At 40.6% G+C, this 24247-nt stretch overlaps 1 protein-coding gene across 3 annotated transcripts in view; it reads left to right on the top strand.

Moving 5' to 3' along the window:
• Positions 1-24247, top strand: part of TRAF3IP1 (TRAF3 interacting protein 1) — a 92637-nt gene that overhangs the window by 12660 nt on the left and 55730 nt on the right. For all 3 annotated transcript variants that reach the window (XM_048869782.2, XM_048869783.2, XM_048869781.2), the window contains exons 6-8: positions 4082-4159; positions 10579-10654; positions 17542-17643. In XM_048869782.2, coding sequence (XP_048725739.1) covers positions 4082-4159; positions 10579-10654; positions 17542-17643 — 256 coding nt within the window. The remainder of the gene's footprint in view (positions 1-4081; positions 4160-10578; positions 10655-17541; positions 17644-24247) is intronic.

The following is a 24247-nucleotide window of genomic DNA, read 5'->3' as shown; positions in this document are numbered from 1 at the left end:
GTCAGGAGAGTTAAGGACAATAAGGAGTTTTTTAAAGTATATTAGGAACAAAAAGAATCCTAACAATAGTATCAATCCATTACTAGATTCCAATCAACATGGGTTTATGGAAAACAGATCCTGTCAAGCTAACTTGATAGATCTTTTTGATCAGATTACAAGTTTGGTTGATGAAAAGTAATAGTGTTGATGTAATAGACTTCTGTAAGTCATCTGACTTGTAACGTATGACATTTTGGTTTAAAACCTAGAACGACATGAAGTCAATATGGTACACATTATATTGCTTAAAAGCTGACTGATAGGTCTCAAAATGGGGAATCATCATCCAATATATGCGTTTTTAATGGTGTCCCAGGGGAATTGGTTCTCAGTGCTATGATATTTTATATCTGTATTAAATCATCATTGATAAGGTTTGCAGATGACACAAAAATTGAGGAGTGGTAAATAATCGTGAGGACAGGTCACTGATACAGATTGATCTGGATCGCTTGGTAACCTGGGTGCAAACAAACAGTATGGCATTTTAATATGGCTAAATGTGAATGTATACATCTAGGAACAAAGAATGCAGGCCATGCTAACAAGATGAGGGACTCTATTCTGGGAAGCAGTGACTCTGAAAAAGATTTCTGGATGGTGGTTGATGATGAGCTTCCAGTCTGATGCTGTGGACAAAAGAGCTAGTGCAATCCTTGGATGCATAAACAGAGGAATCTCGATTAGAGGTAGAAAGGTTATTTTACTGCTATATTGGCAGTGGTGCAGCTGCTACTGGAATACTGTGTCCAGTTCTGATGTCCACAGTTCAAGAAGGGTGTTGATAAATGTAAGAAGGTTCAGAGAAGGGCCACAAAAACGATTAAAAGTAGGGCTGTCGATTAATCGCAGCTAACTCACGCAATTTAACTCAAATTAATAGTGATTAAAAAAATTAATTGCTATTAATCGCAGTTTTAATCACACTGTTAAGCAATAGAATACCAATTGAAATTTATTAAATATTTTGGATGTTTTTCTATGTTTGGATGTATTTTCATATATATTGTATTCTGTGTTGTAATTGAAATCAGTGTATATTATTTTTGATTCTAAATATTTGCACTGTAAAAATTATAAATAAGAAATAGTATTTTTCAATTCACCTCATACAAGTAATGTAGTGTGCAGTCTTTGTTGTGAAAGTGCAACTTACAAATGTAGAAATTTTTTTGTTACATAACTGCACTCATAAACAAAACAATGTAAAACTTCAGAGCCTACAAGTCTACTCAGTCCAAACTGGGCATTATGATGAAAAGCTTGTTTTCAGGATCAATAAAAATCAATGATTTAAAAAAAAAAACTAAATTTAAATTAAATACAGGTTTATATTCTTAAAACTATGGCTGTCTATTAATCACAGTTAACTCACACGATTAACTCAAAAAAATTGCGATTAATCGCACTGTTAAACAATAGATTACCAATTGAAATCTATTAAATATTTTTGGATGTTTTTCTACATTTTCAAGTATATTGATTTCTATTACAACACTGAATACAAAGTGTACAGTACTCACTTTATGTTAGTTTTTATTACAAATGCACTGTAAAAATGATAAAACAAAATAAATAGCATTTTTTCAGTTCACCTCATACAAGTACTGTAGTGCATTCTCTGTTGTGAAAGTGTATCTTACAAATGTAGATTTTGTTTGTTACATGCCTGTGCTCAAAAACAAAACAATGTAAAACTTTAGACCCTCCATGTCCACTTAGTCCTACTTCTTGTTCAGCCAATCGCTAAGACAAACAAGTTTGTTCACATTTACAGGAGGTAATGCTGCCCTCTTCTTATTTACAATGTCACCAGAAAGTGAAAACAGGCATTTGCATGGCACTTTTGTAGCTGGCGTTGCAAGGTATTTACGTGCCTGATATGCTAAACATTCGTATGCCTCTTCATGCTTCAGCCACCATTCCAGAGGACATGCTTCCATGCTGGTGATATTCGTTAAAAAAATGTGTTAATTAAATTTGTGATACAATTCTCCCCCAAGGAGTTCAATGTCCCCTGCTCTGTTTTACTCGCATTCTGCCATATATTTCATGTTATAGCAGTCTCAGATGATGACTCAGCATGTGTTGTTCTGCAGTGAAAGTGTTCTAAAAATGATTTCACAAAATGCAAAGAAGCTACCAATGTGAGATTTCTAAAGATAGTTAGAGCACTTGACCCAAGGTTTAGGAATCTGAAGTGCCTTCCAAAATCTGAGAGGCATGAGGTGTGGAGCATGCTCTCAGAAGTCTTAAAAGAGCAATACTCTGATGCAGAAACTACAGAACCCAAACCTCCAAAAAAGAAAGCTGCTTTGGATTGTTATTGAGCAGAACCCGTCATCAGCATGGGTGCATGTCCCCTGGAATGGTGGTTGAAGAAGGAAGGGACATATGAATCTTTAGCGCATCTGACACACAAATATTTTGCAACACCAGCTACAACAGTGCCATGAGAATACAATGTCACCTGAAAGTGAGAACTGGCAAACAAGAAGGGTGCAGCATTTTCTCCTGCAAATGTAAACAAACGTGTTTGTCTGAGCGATTGACTGAACAAGAAGTAGGACTGAGTGGACTTGCAGGCTCTAAAATTTTACACTGTTTTATTTTTGAATGCAGTTTTTGGTACATAATTCTACATTTGTAAGTTCAACTTTCATGATAAAGAGATTGCACTACAGTACTTGCATAGGTGAATTAAAGAAATACTATTTCTTTTGTTTTTTACAGTGCAAATACTTGTAATAAAAATAAAGTGAACTGTATAAATTGCTGTACACTTTGTATTCTGTGTTGTAATTGAAATCAATATATTTGAAAACGTAGAAAACATCCACAAATGTTTAAATAAATGGTATTCCGTTATTGTTTAACGGTGTGATTAATCGCAATTAATTTTTTTAATCACTTGACAGCCCTAATTAAAAGATTAGAAAATGTGCCTCATAGTGATAAACTCATGGAGTTCAATCTATTTAGCACTTAACAAAGAGAAGGTTAAGAGGTGACTTGATTAGTCTATAAGTACCTACATGGGAACAAATATTTAATAATGGGCTCTTCAATCTAGCAGAAAAAGGTATAATATGATCCAGTGAATGGAAGTTGAAGCTAGACAAATTCAGATTGGAAATAAGGTGCACATATTCAACAGTGAGGGTAACTAACCACTGGAACAATTTACCAAGGGTCGTGGTGGATTCTTCCTCAATGGCAAATTTTAAATCAAGATTAGTTTTTTTCCTAAAAAAATCTGCTCTAGGAATTAATTTGGGGAACTCCTCTAGCCTGTCTTCTATAAGAGCTCAGGTGATCACAGTGGTCCTATTTGGCCTTGGAATATCTGAATCTGTAATGCATCACACACTTGTTAGTTCTCTCTCAGACAAGGGACATATTCCCAGTCATTAATCCCTGTATGTAGTCTTCTCTTGTCTAGAACTCGTAACTGTCTGAAGATCCATCTCCTCATTGTCTTTCACTTCATCACTCAAGCTGTGGCTTTCTGGATGCAGGGTCCTGCTAACTTTCTCTAAATCTTTCCTAGCTTCTGTTTCTCTTCTGCTGCTTGCCATTTGCCAATAGTGACTCCAGATTAGGGGACATCTGGAGTGTGGGGACAGGTTAATTTTTGTGTGAGAAGATAATTTACAGGTACATGTCCCCCCAATCTGGAGGATTCTTTTCCCTCTGGGATTACTCAGAAAAGGTGACATTTTAAAAGTTTTAGTTGTTTATCAGTGGATGCATACTTGGAGGTGTGGTGCCATCTGGGTTTTTATACAGGCACTGCACTACACCAAAACCTCTATCAGAGAACTCCCTTTGTCCTAAGGGTGACCCTTACACCAGTAATTGCTTGGGGATATCCGTTAAAAGAAGACAGATAAGAAGAAACTTGCCTCATTATTACACTCAGCATTACTGTACATTGATTTTATCATCAAGTTTTTTCCTTTAGGTGGCTTAATGTAGGTCATTCGTTTATATTAAGTATCTCAGTGGTTGTGTATATATAGCAGCTGTCTCTCTTCAGTCCACAGGAGCTGAGGATACTTTAACTAAGAAAACAGAGAGATCTTCTAAAGACACCAAGACTGAGCCAGATAAAGAGGTAAGTATTGCAAAGCGATACAAAAGCTCTATCAAGCTGGCTATTTAAAGTGTCACATTGTAGAATATATTAACTCATATTGAGCTCTGGGAGTCTGCAGTGGAACTGGAACAATTTTCATAGTGTGGGGGCTAAGAGCCATTGAACGAAAGTGTAAACTCTGTATATAATGGAAACCACTTTAAGCCAGGGGGCCCTAGTGCCAGCACCTATGGGAGTCTTGCTGTGATTGCTGTGAGGATTGCTGTGATTTTTTAAAAAAAAATTTGGTTTAGGTTAATATAAAGTTGCAGGGTGCTAAAGCAAGTATATTAAGGCAGTGTTTTTCAAACCATGGGTCGCCACCCGGTACTGGGTCACGGCATGTAAGGCACTGGGTCACCTTGCTCTGGTCAGCAGCGCTGACCGGGTCGTTAGAAGTCCCATCGGCGGTGCTACCCAGCTAAGGCAGGCTAGGGCCTACAAAGGAACTGCAAAGAAGTTTAACTGTCCATGAAGAGACTGTCTGGTTGTGGTCACTGCATGATATCTCTATAACTCTTTCTATGGACAGTTTCATCCTGAATGATCATACATCAGTGACTCACAATGTGTATGACATTAGTGACTGTTTTTGTAACAACAACAGTCCTTCAGGGCAGATTGAATTTTCCTCCAGGGCAGATTGGAAGAGGCCCTGGAGGTTTTTCGCCTTCCTCTATAGCATGGGGCACGGGTCACTTGCTGGAGGATTCTCTGCTCCTTGAAGTCTTTAAACCACAATTTGAGAACTTCAGTAGCTCAGACATAGGTGAGAGGTTTTCGCAGGAGTGGGTGGGTGAGATTCTGTGGCCTGCGTTGTGCAGGAGGTCAGACTAGATGATCATAATGGTCCCTTCTGACCTTTAAACTATTCCGATGCTGCACTGCGCCCCAGTCTATGCCACCACACCCCTGGCTCATCGTCCCAATCTCTTTGCCCAGCCAGTCCCCGTTTTCTCTCCCTACGCTCCAGATCTGTTTCCACTCCTGGCTCCCAGTCATTATCTCTCTCCCCTCCCACCGTTAGTCCGAGTTTTACCAGCTGCCTTGTACCAACCTACTCCTTTCCCTTTATGTGGTCTGGCTCCTGTCCCTTTTGCATTCAAGTCAGGCACCTTCCTGTTCCTTTCTGATTAGGCAGCAGCAGAGGGGATATTGAAAGTGCAGGAGAGACAGGCTCCCTGCTCTCAGTTCTGATGCCTGCAGTTTTCAAACTGAATGGTTTGAATACTACATTTAAGAAAGCTTTGTTCATTTTAGAAGTCTATCTTAACACATTTTATGTATAGTAAAGCTGTCACTTAGGCCTCAATTTGTTAACCATGCTTGTTTCAGATTAGAGTTCTAGACTAGATTTTGTGTGTGCTTCTCTCTTTTCAGAATTTTAATATTCCTCTTGCTATTTATCCCCAGATGTCTGAGTACTGGGCAAATTCCTTCAAATTCTTGCGTATTCTTTATTAGTGAAAATCTGTTCTGTCGCCAGCAAGTGGTGATGTCCTGGAATCCATAATACATTTTCTGAAATGAAAGTAAATATAGTATGAGCAGAAACAAACAGGAAGCATTTGGATAATATCTGGCAGGCAATCTTCAGTGTCTGTTGGAAGATGGATGCCTGCTGGTTATTGCTTATCACCTTGCTTGTGATCAAAGAAAGTAAAATTGTGTTTTGTATGTTCGTGGTCCAGATTAAGTGAGTAGTTTTGTTCTCAAGTGGGCATTTCCATAGCATGACTGACTTTTTAGATCATAAAGACAACTTGGAGACTTGTGACAAAAGTGGGGGACTCAGGCCTTAGGCAGACCTTCTGAAGCATATGGTGCTGTTTATGGGGAAAGTGGCTACAGAAGATGGATAGGTATGTCAGTTAACTGTAAGGCAAAACACATTGAAAAGGTCTGTCCTGTTTTACAGATGACTGTTGAAACTTTTGGCAGTAGCATTTTCAAATATCCTCTCATTTTTGGCCACATCTATAGCGTCTGTTGTTTATTGCTGCACAAGCTATGTTGCTCTGGAACTGATCATTTGGATCATCCTTTAAGTCACATCTAATGATGTTCTTTCAGAGGAGAATTTCTACTTGGAGATGGTCTGGAATACATATTAAAACAGTTTTACTGAATCAAAGAAAGCATAGCTGCTCTGAAAGAGACAAAGGCAGTAGTTCCACAGAGCTTTGTTTGGGAGTTTTCCATAAATATTAAAGTTCCAAATGACTCTCTTTTGATGGTGTCACTTATTCATGCTCCATTCATATAATGGAAGTTGTACGTTAAAATATACAATTTACCAGCCAAAATTCTCTGTCCTAGGACATTCCTTTGTGGCTGCAAGGGTAGCTAGCATTAGCCAAAGTTGGTGGGACATCTCTTTACAGGCTACAGACCTCAGGTAGTAAGTCAAACCATCAAAATCACACAAGTTGTAAGGACCTTGACAAATATCGATCTTTGTCTGTTGCTGTTATGCATCTCAAATGGTCAGTAAATTGTGGCTGTTGTTAAACAAAACTTTGATTCAGAATAATGACAACTGTTTTAGAAGCAAATAATGGGAATATAAAAGGTTGGAGAGAGATTCAGGGAACTCTCCAAGGGAGATGATAGCTCTCAGTGCATTGGAAATGAGCTGTATTTCAAGTGTTTACTGTTCACTTAACACAACAGTACATTCATTCAGAGAATGTGCTAAATGCTTTATATTGATATGCAGACATGAGCAAAGCCTGGGTCTATATTTAAAAAACAAGAATAGCAATGTTGTTCTAATTAGAGTAACAGTACCCTTTGGAAGATTCTGGGGTAATGGGTGAATTAGAATTACGCCTGAGAACAGGAATGCTGAAGGGTTGTTTTTTTTTTTAATGTAGTGCCCAGTCTGTTGGACTTGATGATTGATAGAGGGAGAAGGGTATAACAAACTGCTAATACCTTACAGTACATGTATGAGTTGTATACCCTTTCTGTTGAGTGGGAGATACATTTTACCACAATGGCCAGTGAGAAATATGAGAAGTCCAGTAAGTAGACATTGGTCCAATTTATATCCCCATGAGACCCTGAATACTATGGTGCAAACACTAACTTCTCTTTCTCCCAGGTTATAAAGGTATATTCTCAGTATGTTACTTTTGTCCTTGAGTTCCCAGTTAACTACTTAGCCTTCAGACCACCTAGGAGTATAAAATCACTGAGCCAATGATTGGATCGTGAACACATCTTGTGTCCAGCAGTGTTCTAACCTCTGCCATGCCATTACTTTTGGCATGAGTCTTTTGTACGTCATGGTGACTTGAGGGCAGTGGAGCTCAGCGGAAGGGCTTTGGACATTGACAAAGGATTTTCATAATGTCTCTGCATTAAGTGTCTCGTTAATGTAGTGGTTGAACAGCATTGCCCACATGGATCAGAAGAGGGATTTAAAAGCAAAAGTGGCAATCTCTCTGGAGCATATTCTCCTCTTGATCTGCTAGATTTCCAACGATCAGCATTACTTTTGTGCCTCTTACCACATAAATACAGCTATCGAAGGGGTGTAGCTGCTGATACGGAAGGCCTGAGAACTAGATTTAGATGTTGCACAGACTTTTTTAACCTTCCCAAACAAATACAAGTAAGACCTCACAAAATTTGCAAGTATTTGTACTTACTACTTGGGTTAAGTCTTAAATTAATTTTTCCAGACTAGTTTCAAATTGACTATAAAGTAAAAACTGTTGTAATGACTCCATTATTGACTGCTAAGGTCTCAGAGCCTCTGAATTTGTAAGAGAACAGAATTAACATACCTTTTTTTTTTTAATCTCCCTTTGGAAAAAGTCAGATTGTAAACATGTGGCCTTTCTGTTTTTGTACATTACCACAGAGATAAAAATTAGCTATTATTTTGCATCTGTTGCCATGGTGCATGTGTTGTACAAAAATGTAAAACCATGCTTTCAGTCCCTACCTGACGCAAATAAATCACTAAACCAGCTCTGTTAGAAGCCTCTCCACCTATTCTCAGCTTCTTCCCCACTTGTGCTAATAATTGCATCACCAAAAGTCAGAAGAATGCTTGACCAGACCAGATGTGCCCCAAAGGCTTTCAACCCAGATTTTGCTGGAATGCTAGGTTTTATTTTGCCTCTTGCATAATGTTATGAATGTAAAAAGATGGTAGTAATTAAAATAAACCACTTCATTATTACCTTCACTTTTGTTTGTAGTAGTTTTATTTTGCAGTAAAACTCAATACTTCCTAGAGTGAAACCAAAACATTTCCTATCTTGCTATAGGTAAAATAACTGCAAAAATCTAATTGAATAAATGTTTATCAAAACCAGTTGCTTTATTCAATATCACCGGTTGTTCATTTTGTATAGTGACTTTTCTGACTGTAATATCTGTATGTTCTTGTTTTATTTCAAGCCTTCTGAAATTCTGAAGGCAGAGGTATGCGCCTTACTATTTTTGAGTGGCTCAAACTAGTTGTTAAATCTGACTTGCCCGTAGATTGCTTGCTTGTCCATAGGATGCCTGTAGTGACTAATGGCTCCTGGAAAGAGGTGAAGCAATCACATAATTGCAACCACCATTTAAAAATAATTATTTTTCACTTCTGTGTTAGGACAAAATCAGTAAGTTCTCTCTACTGTCTGCATTCTTAACTCCCACTGTGCTCATGAACATTACTAGCACATAATGGGGAAAATATACGCTCTAAATGCAAATTTACAGACCCTCCTCTAGCATGTAATCTTCGCCTTCTTAATATTAATAGTGTCTCAAATTATTATCAAAGGGGTGCACTGTCTCCATGCTTTCTTAGAAATTGATTCTAGCATTGTTGTGAATAGGAATATAAGCATACTTTTCCTTTCTTTCTCCTATATTTCATTTTACTTCATATATGTCTTTTATGGTTAGTGTTTTCCTTAATGTATGGGTAGGGGTTCTATAGCCATGTATTTAAGTTATCACAGATGTAAGAAATATTATTGTGTGCTGTTTAGCTTAGAGCAATGTTCAGATTTGAAGGCGTATTGAAGCATTTTTTTAATAACCATATAGAAATGATCAAGATATGAGTCTGATTCATATTATGAGAATATGCATTATCAGTAGGGTTGGCAGTTATTCTTGGATGTAAAACACATGGGTTGTTAATTCATAGAAGCATTCAAAAGTCAGATGAGGGGGAAATCCTGAGAGGTGCCAAACATATTTCAGGATTTGGACCAAGATGCTGAGATATATAAAGGGATAGTGAATATAGCAGTGGTTCTCAAACTTTTGTACTGGTGACCCCTTTCACATAGCAAGCCTCTGAGTGCAAACCTCCCCCCCCCATAAATTAAAAAACACTTTTTAATATATTTAACACCATTATAAATGCTGGAGGCAAAGCAGTGTTTGGGGTGGAGGCTGACAGCTCGCGACCCCCCATGTATTAACCTCATGACCCACTGAGGGGTCCCGACCCCCAGTTTGAGAACCCTTGGAATATGGGAAAAATAAAACTGCTTTCTATAAAGAACTAGTATGCTCTCACCTCATACTGTTCAATTTTGGTCACTACATCTTAAAAATGATGTAGACAAAATAGGAAAGTTCTGTAAAAGGGCAGTGAAACTGATTAGAGGTATGGTGGATGACATTAATAATGAATGGTTCAGTGAAAGCTACTGGGTGTTCTGTTCCCTCTGTGCCATGCTATAAGAACAAGGGAGCAATGGTTAAATGATGAGCTAATCTCCATCATTGGGTTCATCATTCAACCTGCAAGTGAGCAGAAGTCTTCTCAGCAAATTCAAAGACACCTTTTTTTGAGCAGGGGGATATGACAAAATAGTACTTGTCTGAAGACCTGTTTTTTTCCACTCTACCCCACATTTGGCTTTGGAGTGAAGTTTTTGTATGGTATGATCTCCCCTCCCCTGCCTGAATCTTCTGCTAGAGTAGAAGGAAACTACCTTATACCCCAGGTACAGAGACCTTCTTTGGGGCAGTTGAGCCCCATCTAATGTATCTGCTGCAGCAGTGGGAGTGGCAGACCCCTAGGGCACCCACTCCTACAGTGGCTCACTTCCCCCAGGTTGCCTTAACGGCGGTGACAATCAGCGCCCCTATCACTTCAAGACCAGCAGTGACACTGGAACAGTCTTTCTGCAGACTGGGGAGACATTTCTGCATTGGGTACGCTTAGCTCAGAGGTTCTCTCTTGAAACTGTGAAGGCTAAAAACTTCATTTGCTTTAAAACAAAAAAGGTAAGAAACTGCATTAATCTACGAAAGTTTCCTGCTTGCTAGACCTTATTTTATTAATATATGTATGTGGATCTGTCTATGTGAATGAAATCTAACTTACATTAATGTGGGGCTTTTTTTGGTTTTGTTTTTTTGTTTTTAAGAGTGAAAGTCCTGCAAGAATACCGAGGCAGTCTTCAACAAAGGGACCCAGGCAACGAGTCAAACCTGGAGCGGAAGGTAACTGTAAAGCATTTTTCTTTGTCTATTAAATATGCTTGAGAGATAAACAGGAATATCATAAATGTATAAAGTATCTTTGTTTACTATTTTACGCACAAAACATGTATTTATAAATCCAAATGGCAATTTTTTGCATAGATTGAGTGAGTAGATATATCTACCCAATTTAGCATGCAAAACAAAAATGATGACAACCAAAAAAACCCAAAACAAAACCCCCTAGAAAAGCTGTGCATGCAAAATTTAAGGCACAAACTTAGGGGCTGATGTTGAAAATTTGGTACGGTTTATTAGATCATGACCTATGATCTCTAGAAAGTCTGGAAACTTTTTATTTTTTTCTATCACAAAGGATGCTTCTTGATGCTCCATAAGCTATCAGGACTAGACAAATATTTCCTTTAAAACTCTGTATAAGTGTATGTGTGTGGGTGTGCACATGCTATGGCATTACTGAAAAATGGACAGCTTGTATGTATAGCTAAGTATCTAGAATTTCCCTTTCAATATGAAATCCTTGAGGGCAAAAGATTTTGAAAGACTTAAACTTGAAATACTTATTATAGGATGCCCTTCACCTTGGTATCTGGGTGCCTTTGCAAAGATCTCAATAATGAGACAAAACACGATGCTGCCCTGCAACTTTTAAACTGATCACTTGACTAGGAACCCAGCATTTCATAATTTTATCAGTTGGTAAGACCTAGGCATAGAAGTGTATCTTCAAACTCTTTCTGAGAGCAGCCAGGGTCATATTTGCATTTATTTTGGGAGAGAGCAAATTCCAGAAGTGTGGGCCTGCAGTTAAGAATGTTCTTTCTCCAATACCTACAAGTCTTCGCTTCCAGAACATGGAGTTCCAGATTTGTGCATGAAAATCGGATAGGTGCTTTTTTGGCAATGACAAGGTGGTTCATAGAATGAATTGAGCATAATCCATAGTAACCAATAACTTAATTTCACCTTGCAGTAATTTGATAGACAGCCCAGAATGTAGAAGACAGGTTTGATATGCTTTTATGAGTTCACCAGATTCAGAAGATGGTTGGATGAATTCTGGACTAGATAGGATTTTTGGGGTAGCGTTTGCTTACAATTTCAGTCCTGAGAGGTGCAGAAGTAACACAACCCATATCTGACAGGATGGGGATCAATGTAATCTGCAAGTCTAGCAATATTGAGGAGTCAAGTAGGATCGCTAGACTGCAGACCATGTTGATTAGGGAAGATGCCCCCAATTATTGGAACAGATACCTTTTGATAGGTTCTCTAAGTGCTTTCCTCAAACTCTCTGCATAAGATCAGGCTTGTCCAGATTGCGTTTCAGCTATCTTTTTTCATCCTGCCTTGTGGCTTGTCTAGGTAGTTGCAGAAGGATAGGGCGCTAGGTGTTGTCAATATGCTGCTGACTTTGTAGCCCCTATTTTTTCCCACAATGGTTTCACCTAGAAGTTGAGGAATAAAAAGTGGGATGGTACTGAACGTTGTGGGATACCACTTCTGTGAACCTCTGATTAGGAGAAGCTAGTCACTTATTTACTCTCTGGAAACAATCAGAAAGGAACGAGCAGGTCAATCTGAGGCAATTCTGTGCCTGGTAGCTGTCCATTTCCCTGAGAAGATGGGAAGGAGTGAGGGGAGTGTAGCAGCAACGGGATGTGGTTTGGAATTGTGACAGGATTATGGAGGATGCTGTTGCACAATTGACTGCACCTTGGGCTTTCCTTGGTTTTAATATCTCTCATGCATTATGCTCAGAAGCAAGGTGCAGTCTGGAGTTTCCCAGTTTTAGTGGAATTCAATGGATACCATCATATTTGTGACATTTGTGTATTATTTTGTCATTTGATTAAATACAAATACTAGCAAATGGCCAGTATTCAGAAACACATCTAATCTGAATCAAAGAATTTTCACATTGCTAGCGTGGATAGGCCGTGCTGTTGTGGCATATGCAGGAAGAAGCTAGATCTCTGTGTCACAGACGCTTGATCTATACTAAACCAGTTTAAATCGAAGTTTAGAAAGTCATGTGTTTCTCGTTTCTGTTCCTTTTCTCATTTTTGCCGGTTCTTGTACCCAAAGTGGCTGTTGTCATGGATGTCAAATGTCTTCTCTGTCAGAACTTTTGTGCTCTGAAACCACAGTATTCAATGATCAGTTTAATGCTGTGATCTTAGAAAAACCTAAGAAATACTTTTACTTTGTAAATAAATCACATTGTTTAAGGCACTTCCCTTACTGCAGAAGTGGGCACCAGCATTAGGAAAGAGTATTAGTACACCATCAGAGTCTTAGCATACATGCTTGAATGGTTGTGTTCACATTGTCATCTTCTGGGTGTTACATGGAAAGTCACAGTGCTGTGAAGGAAAGGAAGCTGTAGCAAACAACTGTATGCTTATTGAGACATTTGATATTCCACCTTTCTCTCATTTCAAACATGATTTTCAAGTGAAATGTAGTACCATAGTGAGTGAAAATTAACTGTGTATACCAAGGTGAATCATATGGAAAAAAGAAAACTAGGTTCCTATCAATATTAGAAAATTACTTCTGTGCCATCTCCAAACACCAAAAAAGCCCCATGGATAAATCAAGCAGAAAATTTTCCAAGAGACTCTCCTGGGTTTCCTGCTTTAGTGTAATGTTGGGATCAAGTGTACTAATCAAACTTTTGCTATGATTTGGGTTCATAATTAACTCGTTAACAAGAAAAAAAATGAGTACATGTGAAAAGTGCCTGCTTTGACAGCATGCAAACTGAAGGCATCTGTAGGACAGATACAGATGGAGCAAGCAGCAACGTAAGCCTTTCACTTGCCACCCTGCCAGCATACCATGACTGTATGTGAAAAGATCAGTAAGTAAAGATGTAGTTGTCTCCAAGTTTCAGTCCTTGGCCTCTGTCCTAAGACTGTCCAAGTTATCAGTTGTGGCAATGGTTCTGTGATGGCCACACTTGCCCATTAGGAAGTGGACTGAGACCACCAATCTATTCGTATGAATAGGCAATTTAAGTTATTGTATGGGGATCTGTTTGAATTCCTACAGACCATAGCAGACTTGAGCCTGATACCAACTCTTCACCTCTGTTGCCACATTCTCCTTCTAAGAATTTCTCTTTATCTCCTTAGACCGTGTTTAAGTGAAGATTTTAGTCTTTAGTTAATTCTAGCTATGCCTAGGAACAGCTGTCCTGTACTTTGCAAAAATGTAACCTATCTTGTTTATCTTTTAAGGTTCTTCATTCCAGCTGATTAGGTCACCACCTGTAGTTAGTAAGTGCATTAGATATGGTATTTGTACACCAATTGAGTCTATAACATTTCTTTTAAAATATCCTAAATGCTTATCTCATAACTTTCACGTCAGGAAGAAAGGAATCTAAAAACAGTGCAGCTAGTGTGTCAACTGAAAAAAAGCTTAGCCCTTCATATATGAAAGCCAGGAAGGACACTATAGTGAAACAGCTAGGTAAGAACCAACCTGTCCATTAACCATGTCTCATGTTTTGGTACTTTAGTTGGCGTTTCCATATTCTATGATTCCCCCCCCCCCCTTACTTCATTCATTTTAACTGTTTAATGTGGATCATACTTTTCTCATTTTTGAACACTTTAAAGATTTAACACTATTCACATTGATTGCAGCAGCAATCATTCTGATTTTTACATTAATTTAGACACTTGCATTGATTTTTAAAAGGTGAATTTTCACTTTCTTCCTCTACCTGGTTTTTAAAAAGGTAAGAAATACTGCTGAGAAAGACTCACAGTTTAGGCAAGTGAGATGTTTAGTTCCCCACATCCCTTAGTCTTGGCCTGGAACATTCCTGCTATTCCAGCTTTTGTGCAGATTGCTAATCATGGTGTACCATTCAAACCACTTTGTCTATGTACAGGACTCAAATCCCCTGTGTTCAGAAACTGATCCCAAGCTAGTTTGGTTCCGAGGTGTGTCAGGTAAAAAGCTAACATGTTACATCAGATCATGGGTACAATATTGAAAAGTACTTAGGCACCTGGTAGGATTTCCAAAAGTGCCAATGTGCCTTAGACCCATTTATTTCCTGTGTTAATGCCTGTTGCAAATTATTTTGTGGCTGTTGGAAGTTTGTCAGGGGACTCAGAGCTTTGAATGTTTTTTAATGTTAAATCTAAAAGAAATAATGCCAGGAAGAAAAGATGCTTGCACTACAAATAGACCTGCAAATGCAGTCGTGTTAATAAAACTGAAATGGAAACTACAGGAACCTTTCCAGCTTAATGAATACTCACTAGTCATAGCCAATGATGCCATATTTTGCCCATCCTTATTATTAAGAATAATTTTTCAATATTGCCATTTTAAATTTTTTTAATTATCCTGTGTAGTTAAACGTTAAATCTACTGTCATTCAAGTTGGTGATGAGCTATTTTCACTGTTGTAGCATGTCTTGTAGTAAAACTAATTGTATAGCAATGCAAATATTAAGTTAATCCATAAATTATATGTTGCAGTTGTCAGTGATGTTTAAATAACTCCTTCCATTAAATCAGTTGTGATTTTTGGTCTATAATTGTCTTTAACAGAGCATGTGAACAGCCTTCCTTTTAAAAGAATGAATATTTTTGTTTCATAACATTGTTTCACTAAAGCATTTCGTCCTCATGTAAAGAAAATACTAATTTTTGTGCAAGTGTTAGGAGTAGATCACTTACAAGATTTAAAGCCTCTTTGCCTGTGTATCCATGTCAAAAGTAAAATGTTTATAAAGTAATATAAAAATGCATCCTTTATATTGGGAGAGGAGGAAAGCTTGTGAATTTTACATTAAAAACATTTGTGAAATGTCAGTGGATCCACAGCCATATCTGCATGATCGTCAAGAGTGTCATCTTGCCTACCCAGAAGGCAGCAAAAGCACTCCACCTTTGTGGTTTGTAAATCTGAAGAATAAACATATGGTAGGATGCTCTTGACAACCGAGATGCATGCTGGGTAGCTTGTGAACACATTACATAATGCAGCAACTGATTTTGAAATGTTTGGGATTATGTCCCTGATGTGTATAATATATATCTCATTGTAAACTATTTTATGTCAGGAAGAAAGGAAGTTAGTAAAACTGCCACTAGTGTCTTGGTTGAGAAAGCAGCTAGTATATTAAAAGAGAAAGCTGAGTCAGTCACTACAATGCAAGAGCCAGGTAAGAGAAAACAGTGCTTGGTATGTCATAGCTGAATAGGGTTTAATAACGTTCTATTAAACACTCCTGCAATAGCAGTGTCTTCCTTGTCCACCTTTCTAGCTAGTTGATGTAATATAGGAATTACTATACCAGATTAGCTCAGTGGTCCATATAGTCCAGTATTCTGTTTCTGACAGTTGTTACTAGCAGATGCTTCAAAGGAATTCTCTAGTGGACAATTATGAACTAACCTGTCAACGAGATATATTTATTCCTAAAACCATTAGTGGTTGGCTTACACTCTGATGTATGAGGGTTCATATCCCTTGTGCATGTCAATATTCTTTTCTAATGTACCTGGATGTTTTCACCATCCATACAAATGTCTATTCCTTTTTTGATTCCTACTAAGCTCTTGGCCTCATGGATAGCTTATGTCAGAGTTATATAGATTGATTGTGTGTGGTGGTCCAAATTTGTAACAGTTTTAAATTGGTTGCCTTTCCTTTTCTGTGAATGTCCCTGTCTTCTTTTCTGATGAGCAAAGCTAAATAAGAGCACCTGATTTACCTTCTCTCTACTATTCATTACATTGTGTACCTCTATCGTGTCCCCTCTTGTTTCTCCTCTAAACAGTCCTAGTCTTTTCAATCTCTCCTTACACTAGTCTTGCCATGTTTTTAATCTTTTTCATTGCCTATCTCTGGACCCATTCTACTTCTGCTGTAGTTTTTGGGGGCAAGGGTGACAACTGACCACATTATTCCAGCGAAGGCAAACCATTGATTTATATAATGGTATTATAATACTTCTAGTATTATTTTCTGTCCTGTTTTTTATATGTCCTAACAGTTGGTTTGCTTTTTTGACCATGGATGCTCAGTGCGCAGAGGTTTCATTGAGCTGGCCACAGTGATGCCCTACCTCCTTTTTCAGAGTGGTTGCAATTAATATAGCACCCAGCAATCTGCATGAGTAGTTCATATTATTCTTTCTGATATGAATTACCTTGCATTTGTTAAGTGTCCTCTCATTATACATACACCTGGGAAAGTAGTTTAAGGTAGTGGGCATATGAAATCTCTTCCATCATTTTAGCATGGACTGTACCAAAATAACTGTACTTCTACGTAGCATTAAAAAGTTGGACAATAACCATGGATTTAGGCATTTTGTTATGTGATTAATTTCAAATTGTATGGTGTGCATATTGCATATTTTGGAAGTAGTTACTTGATAACACTTCACAATTTTATTACTGAATACCATGTAATGGAAAGTTATTGGAACTGAATCAGTCAGTTATTTGCCATATAATCCAGAAAGCATACTTCAGTAACTGCTTAGGTTTTACTAGGTAAATACAGTTTCATTTAAGGACTTACCCTTCTAGTAAATGATACTATATATTTGTAAACTGCTCCTGAATAGAATAAACTTTCTTGCGTTTGTAACTTACATAGTTCAGTCTTTTGCTTCTTGGGATGAAAAACTTGCTGTGGTGATTTTTTTTTTTTTGTTTGTACTTCACTAATTATGTAAAAAGCCATTGTAAATTTGTAACTTTCCTTATTTGCACTCAAGATAATTCATTAAACCAGAGTAATCTTTAAACAGGTAGTTAAGTGGATTAAATATTTAGCACAGCAATTTATTCTAAACTTTTATTATATGACTAATTTCTTCCTCTTGTAAATTCTTTTATGCTAGGAATAGTGGAAACGAATAGTCCTGCAGATAGTGTTTCAGATGAAAAAGCAGCTAGCATATTGCATGCAAAAGCTGACCCCAGACCTGCAATAAAACACCAAGGTAAGAAGAATAAAACCTTGTTCACTCCTCAGAATTCCTTATTTGGGTCCATGCTCTTAAGTACATCTAAGAAGTTAAGTTGTGTTCTTTTCTACCTAATTCAGATGCTCCCCTATAATTTAATCTCACCCTGTAACAATTCGTGAACTTCATAGTTCAGAAATCATACCTTTCCTAGTAAGGTCTTTACTCCCTACTGAAGCAGAATGCCTTTCAAGTCAAAACTTGAAGATAGGTGGTGGTACTCTGAGTGGTAGAGATGAGCCACTCCACATCTATTCTCTAGTTGTATTCATGAATAATGCGATAATAGATTTGAAACCCTAGTTAGACATCCTAAAGCTTTATTTTCTGGTCTATTTTTATTCTCTGTGTCCTTCCTATGGTGACCAAGCAACTATTGTTTTTCTCCCCACAAACTGAACTTTGTTGCTGGCATGCTGTGGGGGGGATACAAACAATGCTGAATGGGAGAGGGAAGTGTGGTAACAGACTACATTGTTGTTGCACTTGCACTCCAATGCAGGCAGAACTGTCAAAAGAAGCAATCAGCATGCTCCCTTACGTCCGAGGAGAGACAGGCCAGCTGCACCCCGTCTTGATGACTTTCCATCCCAGAATTGAGTGATTGCAGGATGTCCCCATTTGTTCAAGTGGATGGGTTTCCCCCTGCATATCTACAGACTGTCGCAGCCTGCTAACCCTGTACAAGATTTTAGAGCAAATTCCATCTCCTCATCCTTATTTCACTATTTTAAAACCTCAGTTCCTGAGGATTACAATATAAGAATACCTAATTGAAAGGGTAAGTAGATACTGTAACCAAATTAAAATTTAGAAACAAATCAAGAATGCAGGCTAAAAGCCTGTAGATATTCAGGGGGAAACCATACCTCATCGTCCCTAGAGATGTCAACAAGCTTTACTGGCCATGTATGATTTCCTTAATTGATCAGCCTTGGCTAAATTGGAGGAGCAGGTGCCCGAGGCCTCATGTGAGGAGTTCTAGGCATTTGTTTCAGAGGACTGTTTAGTTGCCACAACATCTCTGAAATCCGCCATTGATGTTGCAGTTACTGGGGTCAGGGCCATAGCCTTAGCAGTAACCATGAGGAGGGCTTCTTGGCTGCAAAACTCTGAGATCGCTCTAGATGTCCAGCAAGCCATAAAGGACTAGCCCTTTGACAGCTGAGTCTTGTTTTCAGAGAGGTCGGGTGACACTTTGCGCTTCTTCAAGGATTCCAGGGCTACTTTGTGGTCCTTGGGAGTGTCCATGCCGTCGGCACAAAGATGCCCTGTGGGGTGGTGCAGCAGTAGCAATATTTCCCGCAGCATTCCATTCCCAAGTGAAGGAGGCGGGTGGTGGTAGTCGGGGACTCTCTCCTCAGGGGGACTGAGTCATCTATCTGCCGCCCTGACTGGGAAAACAGAGAAGTCTGCTGCTTGCCAGGGGCTAAGATTTGCGATGTGACGGAGAGACTGCCGAGACTCATCAAACCCTCGGATCGCTACCCCTTCCTGCTTCTCCACGTGGGCACCAATGATACTGCCAAGAATGACCTTGAGCGGATCACTGCGGACTGCGTGGCTCTGGGAAGAAGGATAAAGGAGTTTGAGGCGCAAGTGGTGTTCTCGTCCATCCTCCCCGTGGAAGGAAAAGGCCGGGGTAGGGACCATCGAATTGTGGAAGTCAACGAATGGCTGCGCAGATGGTGTCGGAGAGAAGGCTTTGGATTTTTTGACCATGGGATGGTGTTCCAAGAAGGAGGAGTGCTGAGCAGAGACAGGCTCCACCTAACGAAGAGAGGAAAGAGCATCTTTGCGAGCAGGCTGGCTAACCTAGTGAGGAGGACTTTAAACTAGGTTCACCGGGGGAAGGAGACCAAAGTCCTGAGGTAAGTGGGCAAGCAGGATACTGGGAGGAAGCACAGGCAGGAACGTTTGTGAGGGGAAGGCTCCTACCTCATACTTAGAATGAGGGGCGGTCAGCAGGTTATCTCAAGTGCCTATATACAAATGCACAAAGCCTTGGAAACAAGCAGGGAGAACTGGAAGTCCTGGTGAAGGCAAGGAATTATGATGTGATTGGAATAACAGAGACTTGGTGGGATAACTCACATGACTGGAGTACTGTCGTGGATGGTTATAAACTGTTCAGGAAGGACAGGCAGGGCAGAAAAGGTGGGGGAGTTGCACTGTATGTAAGGGAGCAGTATGACTGCTCAGAGCTCAAGTATGAAACTGCAGAAAAACCTGAGTGTCTCTGGATTAAGTTTAGAAGTGTGAGCAACAAGAGTGATGTAGTGGTGGGAGTCTGCTATAGACCACCGGGCCAGAGGGATGAGGTGGATGAGACTTTCTTCCGGCAACTCGCAGAAGCTACTAGATCGCACGCCCTGGTTCTCATTGGCGACTTCAATCATCCTGATATCTGCTGGGAGAGCACTACAGCGGTGCACGGACAATCCAGGACGTTTTTGGAAAATGTAGGGGACAATTTCCTGGTGCAAGTGCTGGAGGAGCCAACTAGGGGGAGAGCTTTTCTTGACCTGCTGCTCACAAACCAGGAAGAATTAGTAGGGGAAACAAAAGTGGATGGGAATCTGGGAGGCAGTGACCATGAGTTGGTCAAGTTCAGGATCCTGACACAGGGAAGAAAGGTAAGCAGCAGAATACGGACTCTGGACTTCAGGAAAGCAGACTTCGACTCCCTCAGGGAACTGATGGGTAGGATCCCCTGGGGGAATAACATGAGGGGGAAAGGAGTCCAGGAGAGCTGTCTGTATTTCAAAGAATCCCTATTGAGGTTACAGGGACAAATCATTCCGATGTGTCGAAAGAATAGTAAATATGGCAGGCGACCAGCTTGGCTTAACGGTGAAATCCTTGTGGATCTTAAACATAAAAAAGAAGCTTACAAGAAGTGGAAGATTGGACAAGTGACCAGGGAAGAGTATAAAAGTGCTGCTCAGGCATGTAGGAATGAAATCAGGAGGGCCAAATCGCACCTGGAGCTGCAGCTAGCAAGAGATGTTAAGAGTAACAAGAAGGGTTTCTTCAGGTATGTTGGCAACAAGAAGAAAGCCAAGGAAAGTGTGGGCCCCTTACTGAATGAGGGAGGCAACCCAGTGACAGAGGATGTGGAAAAAGCTAATGTACTCAATGCTTTTTTTGCATCTGTCTTCACGAACAAGGTCAGCTCCCAGACTGCTTCACTGGGCAACAAAGCATGGGGAGTAGGTGGCCAGCCCTCTATGGAGAAAGAAGTGGTTAGGGACTATTTAGAAAAGCTGGACGTGCACAAGTCCATGGGGCCGGATGCGTTGCATCCGAGAGTGCTAAAGGAATTGGCGGCTGTGATTGCAGAGCCATTGGCCATTATATTTGAAAACTCATGGCCGTCGGGGGAAGTCCCGGACGACTGGAAAAAGGCTAATGTAGTGCCAATCTTTAAAAAAGGGAAGAAGGAGGATCCTGGGAACTACAGGCCAGTCAGCCTCACCTCAGTTCCTGGAAAAATCATGGAGCAGGTCCTCAAGGAATCAATCCTGAAGCACTTACATGAGAGGAAAGTGATCAGGAACAGTCAACATGGATTCAGCAAGGGAAGGTCATGCCTGACTAATCTAATCGCCTTCTATGATGAGATTACTGGTTCTGTGGATGAAGGGAAAGCAGTGGATGTATTGTTTCTTGACTTTAGCAAAGCTTTTGACACGGTCTCCCACAGTATTCTTGTCAGCAAGTTAAAGAAGTATGGGCTGAATGAATGCACTATAAGGTGGGTAGAAAGTTGGCTAGATTGTCGGTCTCAACGGGTAGTGATCAATGGCTCCATATCTAGATGGCAGCCGGTATCAAGTGGAGTGCCTCAAGGGTCGGTCCTGGGGCCAGTTTTGTTCAATATCTTCATAAATGATCTGGAGGATGGTGTGGATTGCACCCTCAGCAAATTTGCGGATGATACTAAACTAGGAGGAGTGGTAGATAAGGTGGCAGGGATAGGATACAGAGGGACCTAGACAAATTGGAGGAGTGCGCGAAAAGAAATCTGATGAGGTTCAATAAGGATAAGTGCAGGGTCCTGCACTTAGGACGCAAGAATCCAATGCACCGCTACAGACTAGGGACCGAATGGCTAGGCAGCAGTTCTGCGGAAAAGAACCTGGGGGTGACAGTGGATGAGAAGCTGGATATGAGTCAACAGTGTGCCCTTGTTGCCAAGAAGGCCAATGGCATTTTGGGATGTGTAAGTAGGGGCATAGCAAGCAGATCGAGGGACATGATCGTTCCCCTCTATTTGACATTGGTGAGGCCTCATCTGGAGTACTGTGTCCAGTTTTGGGCTCCACACTACAAGAAGGATGTGGAAAAATTGGAGAGAGTCCGGCGAAGGGCAACAAAACTGATTAGGGGTCTGGAACACATGACTTATGAGGAGAGGCTGAGGGAACTGGGATTGTTTAGTCTACAGAAGAGAAGAATGAGGAGGGATTTGATAGCTGCTTTCAACTACCTGAGAGGTGGTTCCAAAGAGGATGGTTCTAGACTATTCTCAGTGGTGGAAGAGGACAGGAAAAGGAGTAATGGTCTCAAGTTGCAGTGGGGGAGGTTTAGGTTGGATATTAGGAAAAACTTTTTCACTAGGTGGGTGGTGAAACACTGGAATGCGTTACCTAGGGAGGTGGTAGAATCTCCTTCCTTAGAAGTTTTTAAGGTCAGGCTTGACAAAGCCCTGGCTGGGATGATTTAATTGGGGATTGGTCCTGCTTTGAGCAGGGGGGTGGACTAGATGACCTCCTGAGGTCCCTTCCAACCCTGATATTCTATGATTCTATGATTTGCTCAGCCTTTCCCCCGAAACAATGGGGCTGGCCTAGAAAGAGTGGGATAGACCCCACAAGAGAGAGAAGTCTATGGGTGGGATAAAACCTAGTCTTGACCTTCACGGCCTCAACTAATTCATCAAGTACATGAGACTCCACATGGTCACTCTGTCGGCTGTCCTCCCTGCGCTAGTCTCAGAATGACTAGTTCGTTGGTCTGGACTTTCAGAATGGGTACTTTCATGTGGGCATTCTGTAGAGCCACAGGAAGTTTCTGTGTTTCGTAGTCGGAAAATGCTACTTTCAATATACGGTTCTCCTGTTCAGCCTTTCTTTTACCCCCGTAAGTCTTCACGAAATGTCTGGTGGTGGTCATGGAATATATCAGGAGGAAGGGAATCCACATGTTCTTGTATCTCAACAACTGGTGGTTGAAGGGTGGCTCCAGAGATGATGATCTCACCCACGTCAATATCATGTTGCATTTTGTTGACCATCTGGGACTCATTTTAAAAACCGCAGAGTCAATCTTGGCTTCTACTCAAAAAGTCGAGTTTATTATGACCATGTTAGACTCCACGAGGTTGAGAGCATTCCTGCCGACCGACCTCTTCCAGGCAATTCAGCATCTGCCTCAGTCTGCAATCCCAGCCATCCACAACAGTTTGTGTGTGTCTGAGCTTGTTGCGCCACATGTCTGCCTGCACACAGGTGGCCCAGTTCGCCAGGTTGCACCTTCTGCCCCTTTCAGATATGGCTCAGGAGAGTTTACTGCCCTGTGTTGCATCCTCTGGACAGGTTGGTTCACCTTCCGCTGCCAGTCCTAGATTCCCTTCATTGGTGGGAGTCCCCATACAATCTGTGCCAGGGGTCCCCCTTGCTCGGCCCTCTGACCAAGTCAGTGGTTACTGACACGTCCCTTCTGGGTTGGGATGTGCATCAGGACTCATTGAGGGTGTAGGGCCTGCGGTCAGAATAGGAAGCCTTCATCCATATCAATGTGCTGGAACTTCGGGCTTACCACAAGGCATGTTGTGCCTTGCAGAACTGTATCAGACATTCAGTGGTTCACATACTCAGACCATACCACCACGATGTACTGTGTGAATAAGCAAGGGGGGAGCATTCCAGTTTACTCTATCTGGAGGCGATCAATCTGTGGCAGTTTTGCATCAAGGGAAGACATCACTAGAGCAGCAGTCCAGTTGTCGGGGGTGAAAAATCGTCTTGAGGACCATCTCAGTAGAGTTTTTCCCCTGAGCCATGAGTGGTCCCTGGAGGAGAGTGTTCTCCAGATCATCTTTGCAACACGTGGCACCCCTGTGATCGACCTGTTTGCAATGAGGGGAAATAGAAAGTGTCGCCTATTCTGCTCCAAGGGTGGCCTCAGTCTGCGTTCCCTCTCTGATGCCTTCCACTGCAGCTGGCAGTTGGCTCTTTATGCTCCCCCCATTCTGGTCATCCAACACATCATCCTCAAACTCGAGGTGGATCAGGCCAAGCTCATACTCATTGCTCCAGCATGGCTGAGACAGTGCTGATTCTCATACCTCCTTGCTCTGCCAGTTGATATCAATTCCCATATCAATTCCTCTCTTTCCCAATCTGCTTGCTCAGGACCATGGGATCCATCATGTGATCAGCTCCCTGCATCTTAGTCGTGTTGCTACATGGCTGAATGAAGAGAAGGAGCAGCATTCTGCGGCTGTTCAAGAAGTCCTACTCAATCATAGGAAGTTCTCCACTAGGATTGCCTACTTAGCCAATATCTAATAGGA

The sequence above is a fragment of the Caretta caretta genome, chromosome 11 (genome assembly GCF_965140235.1).
Source record: "Caretta caretta isolate rCarCar2 chromosome 11, rCarCar1.hap1, whole genome shotgun sequence".
Taxonomy (NCBI): domain Eukaryota; kingdom Metazoa; phylum Chordata; order Testudines; family Cheloniidae; genus Caretta; species Caretta caretta.
This window is presented reverse-complemented; position numbering and strand designations above follow the sequence as displayed.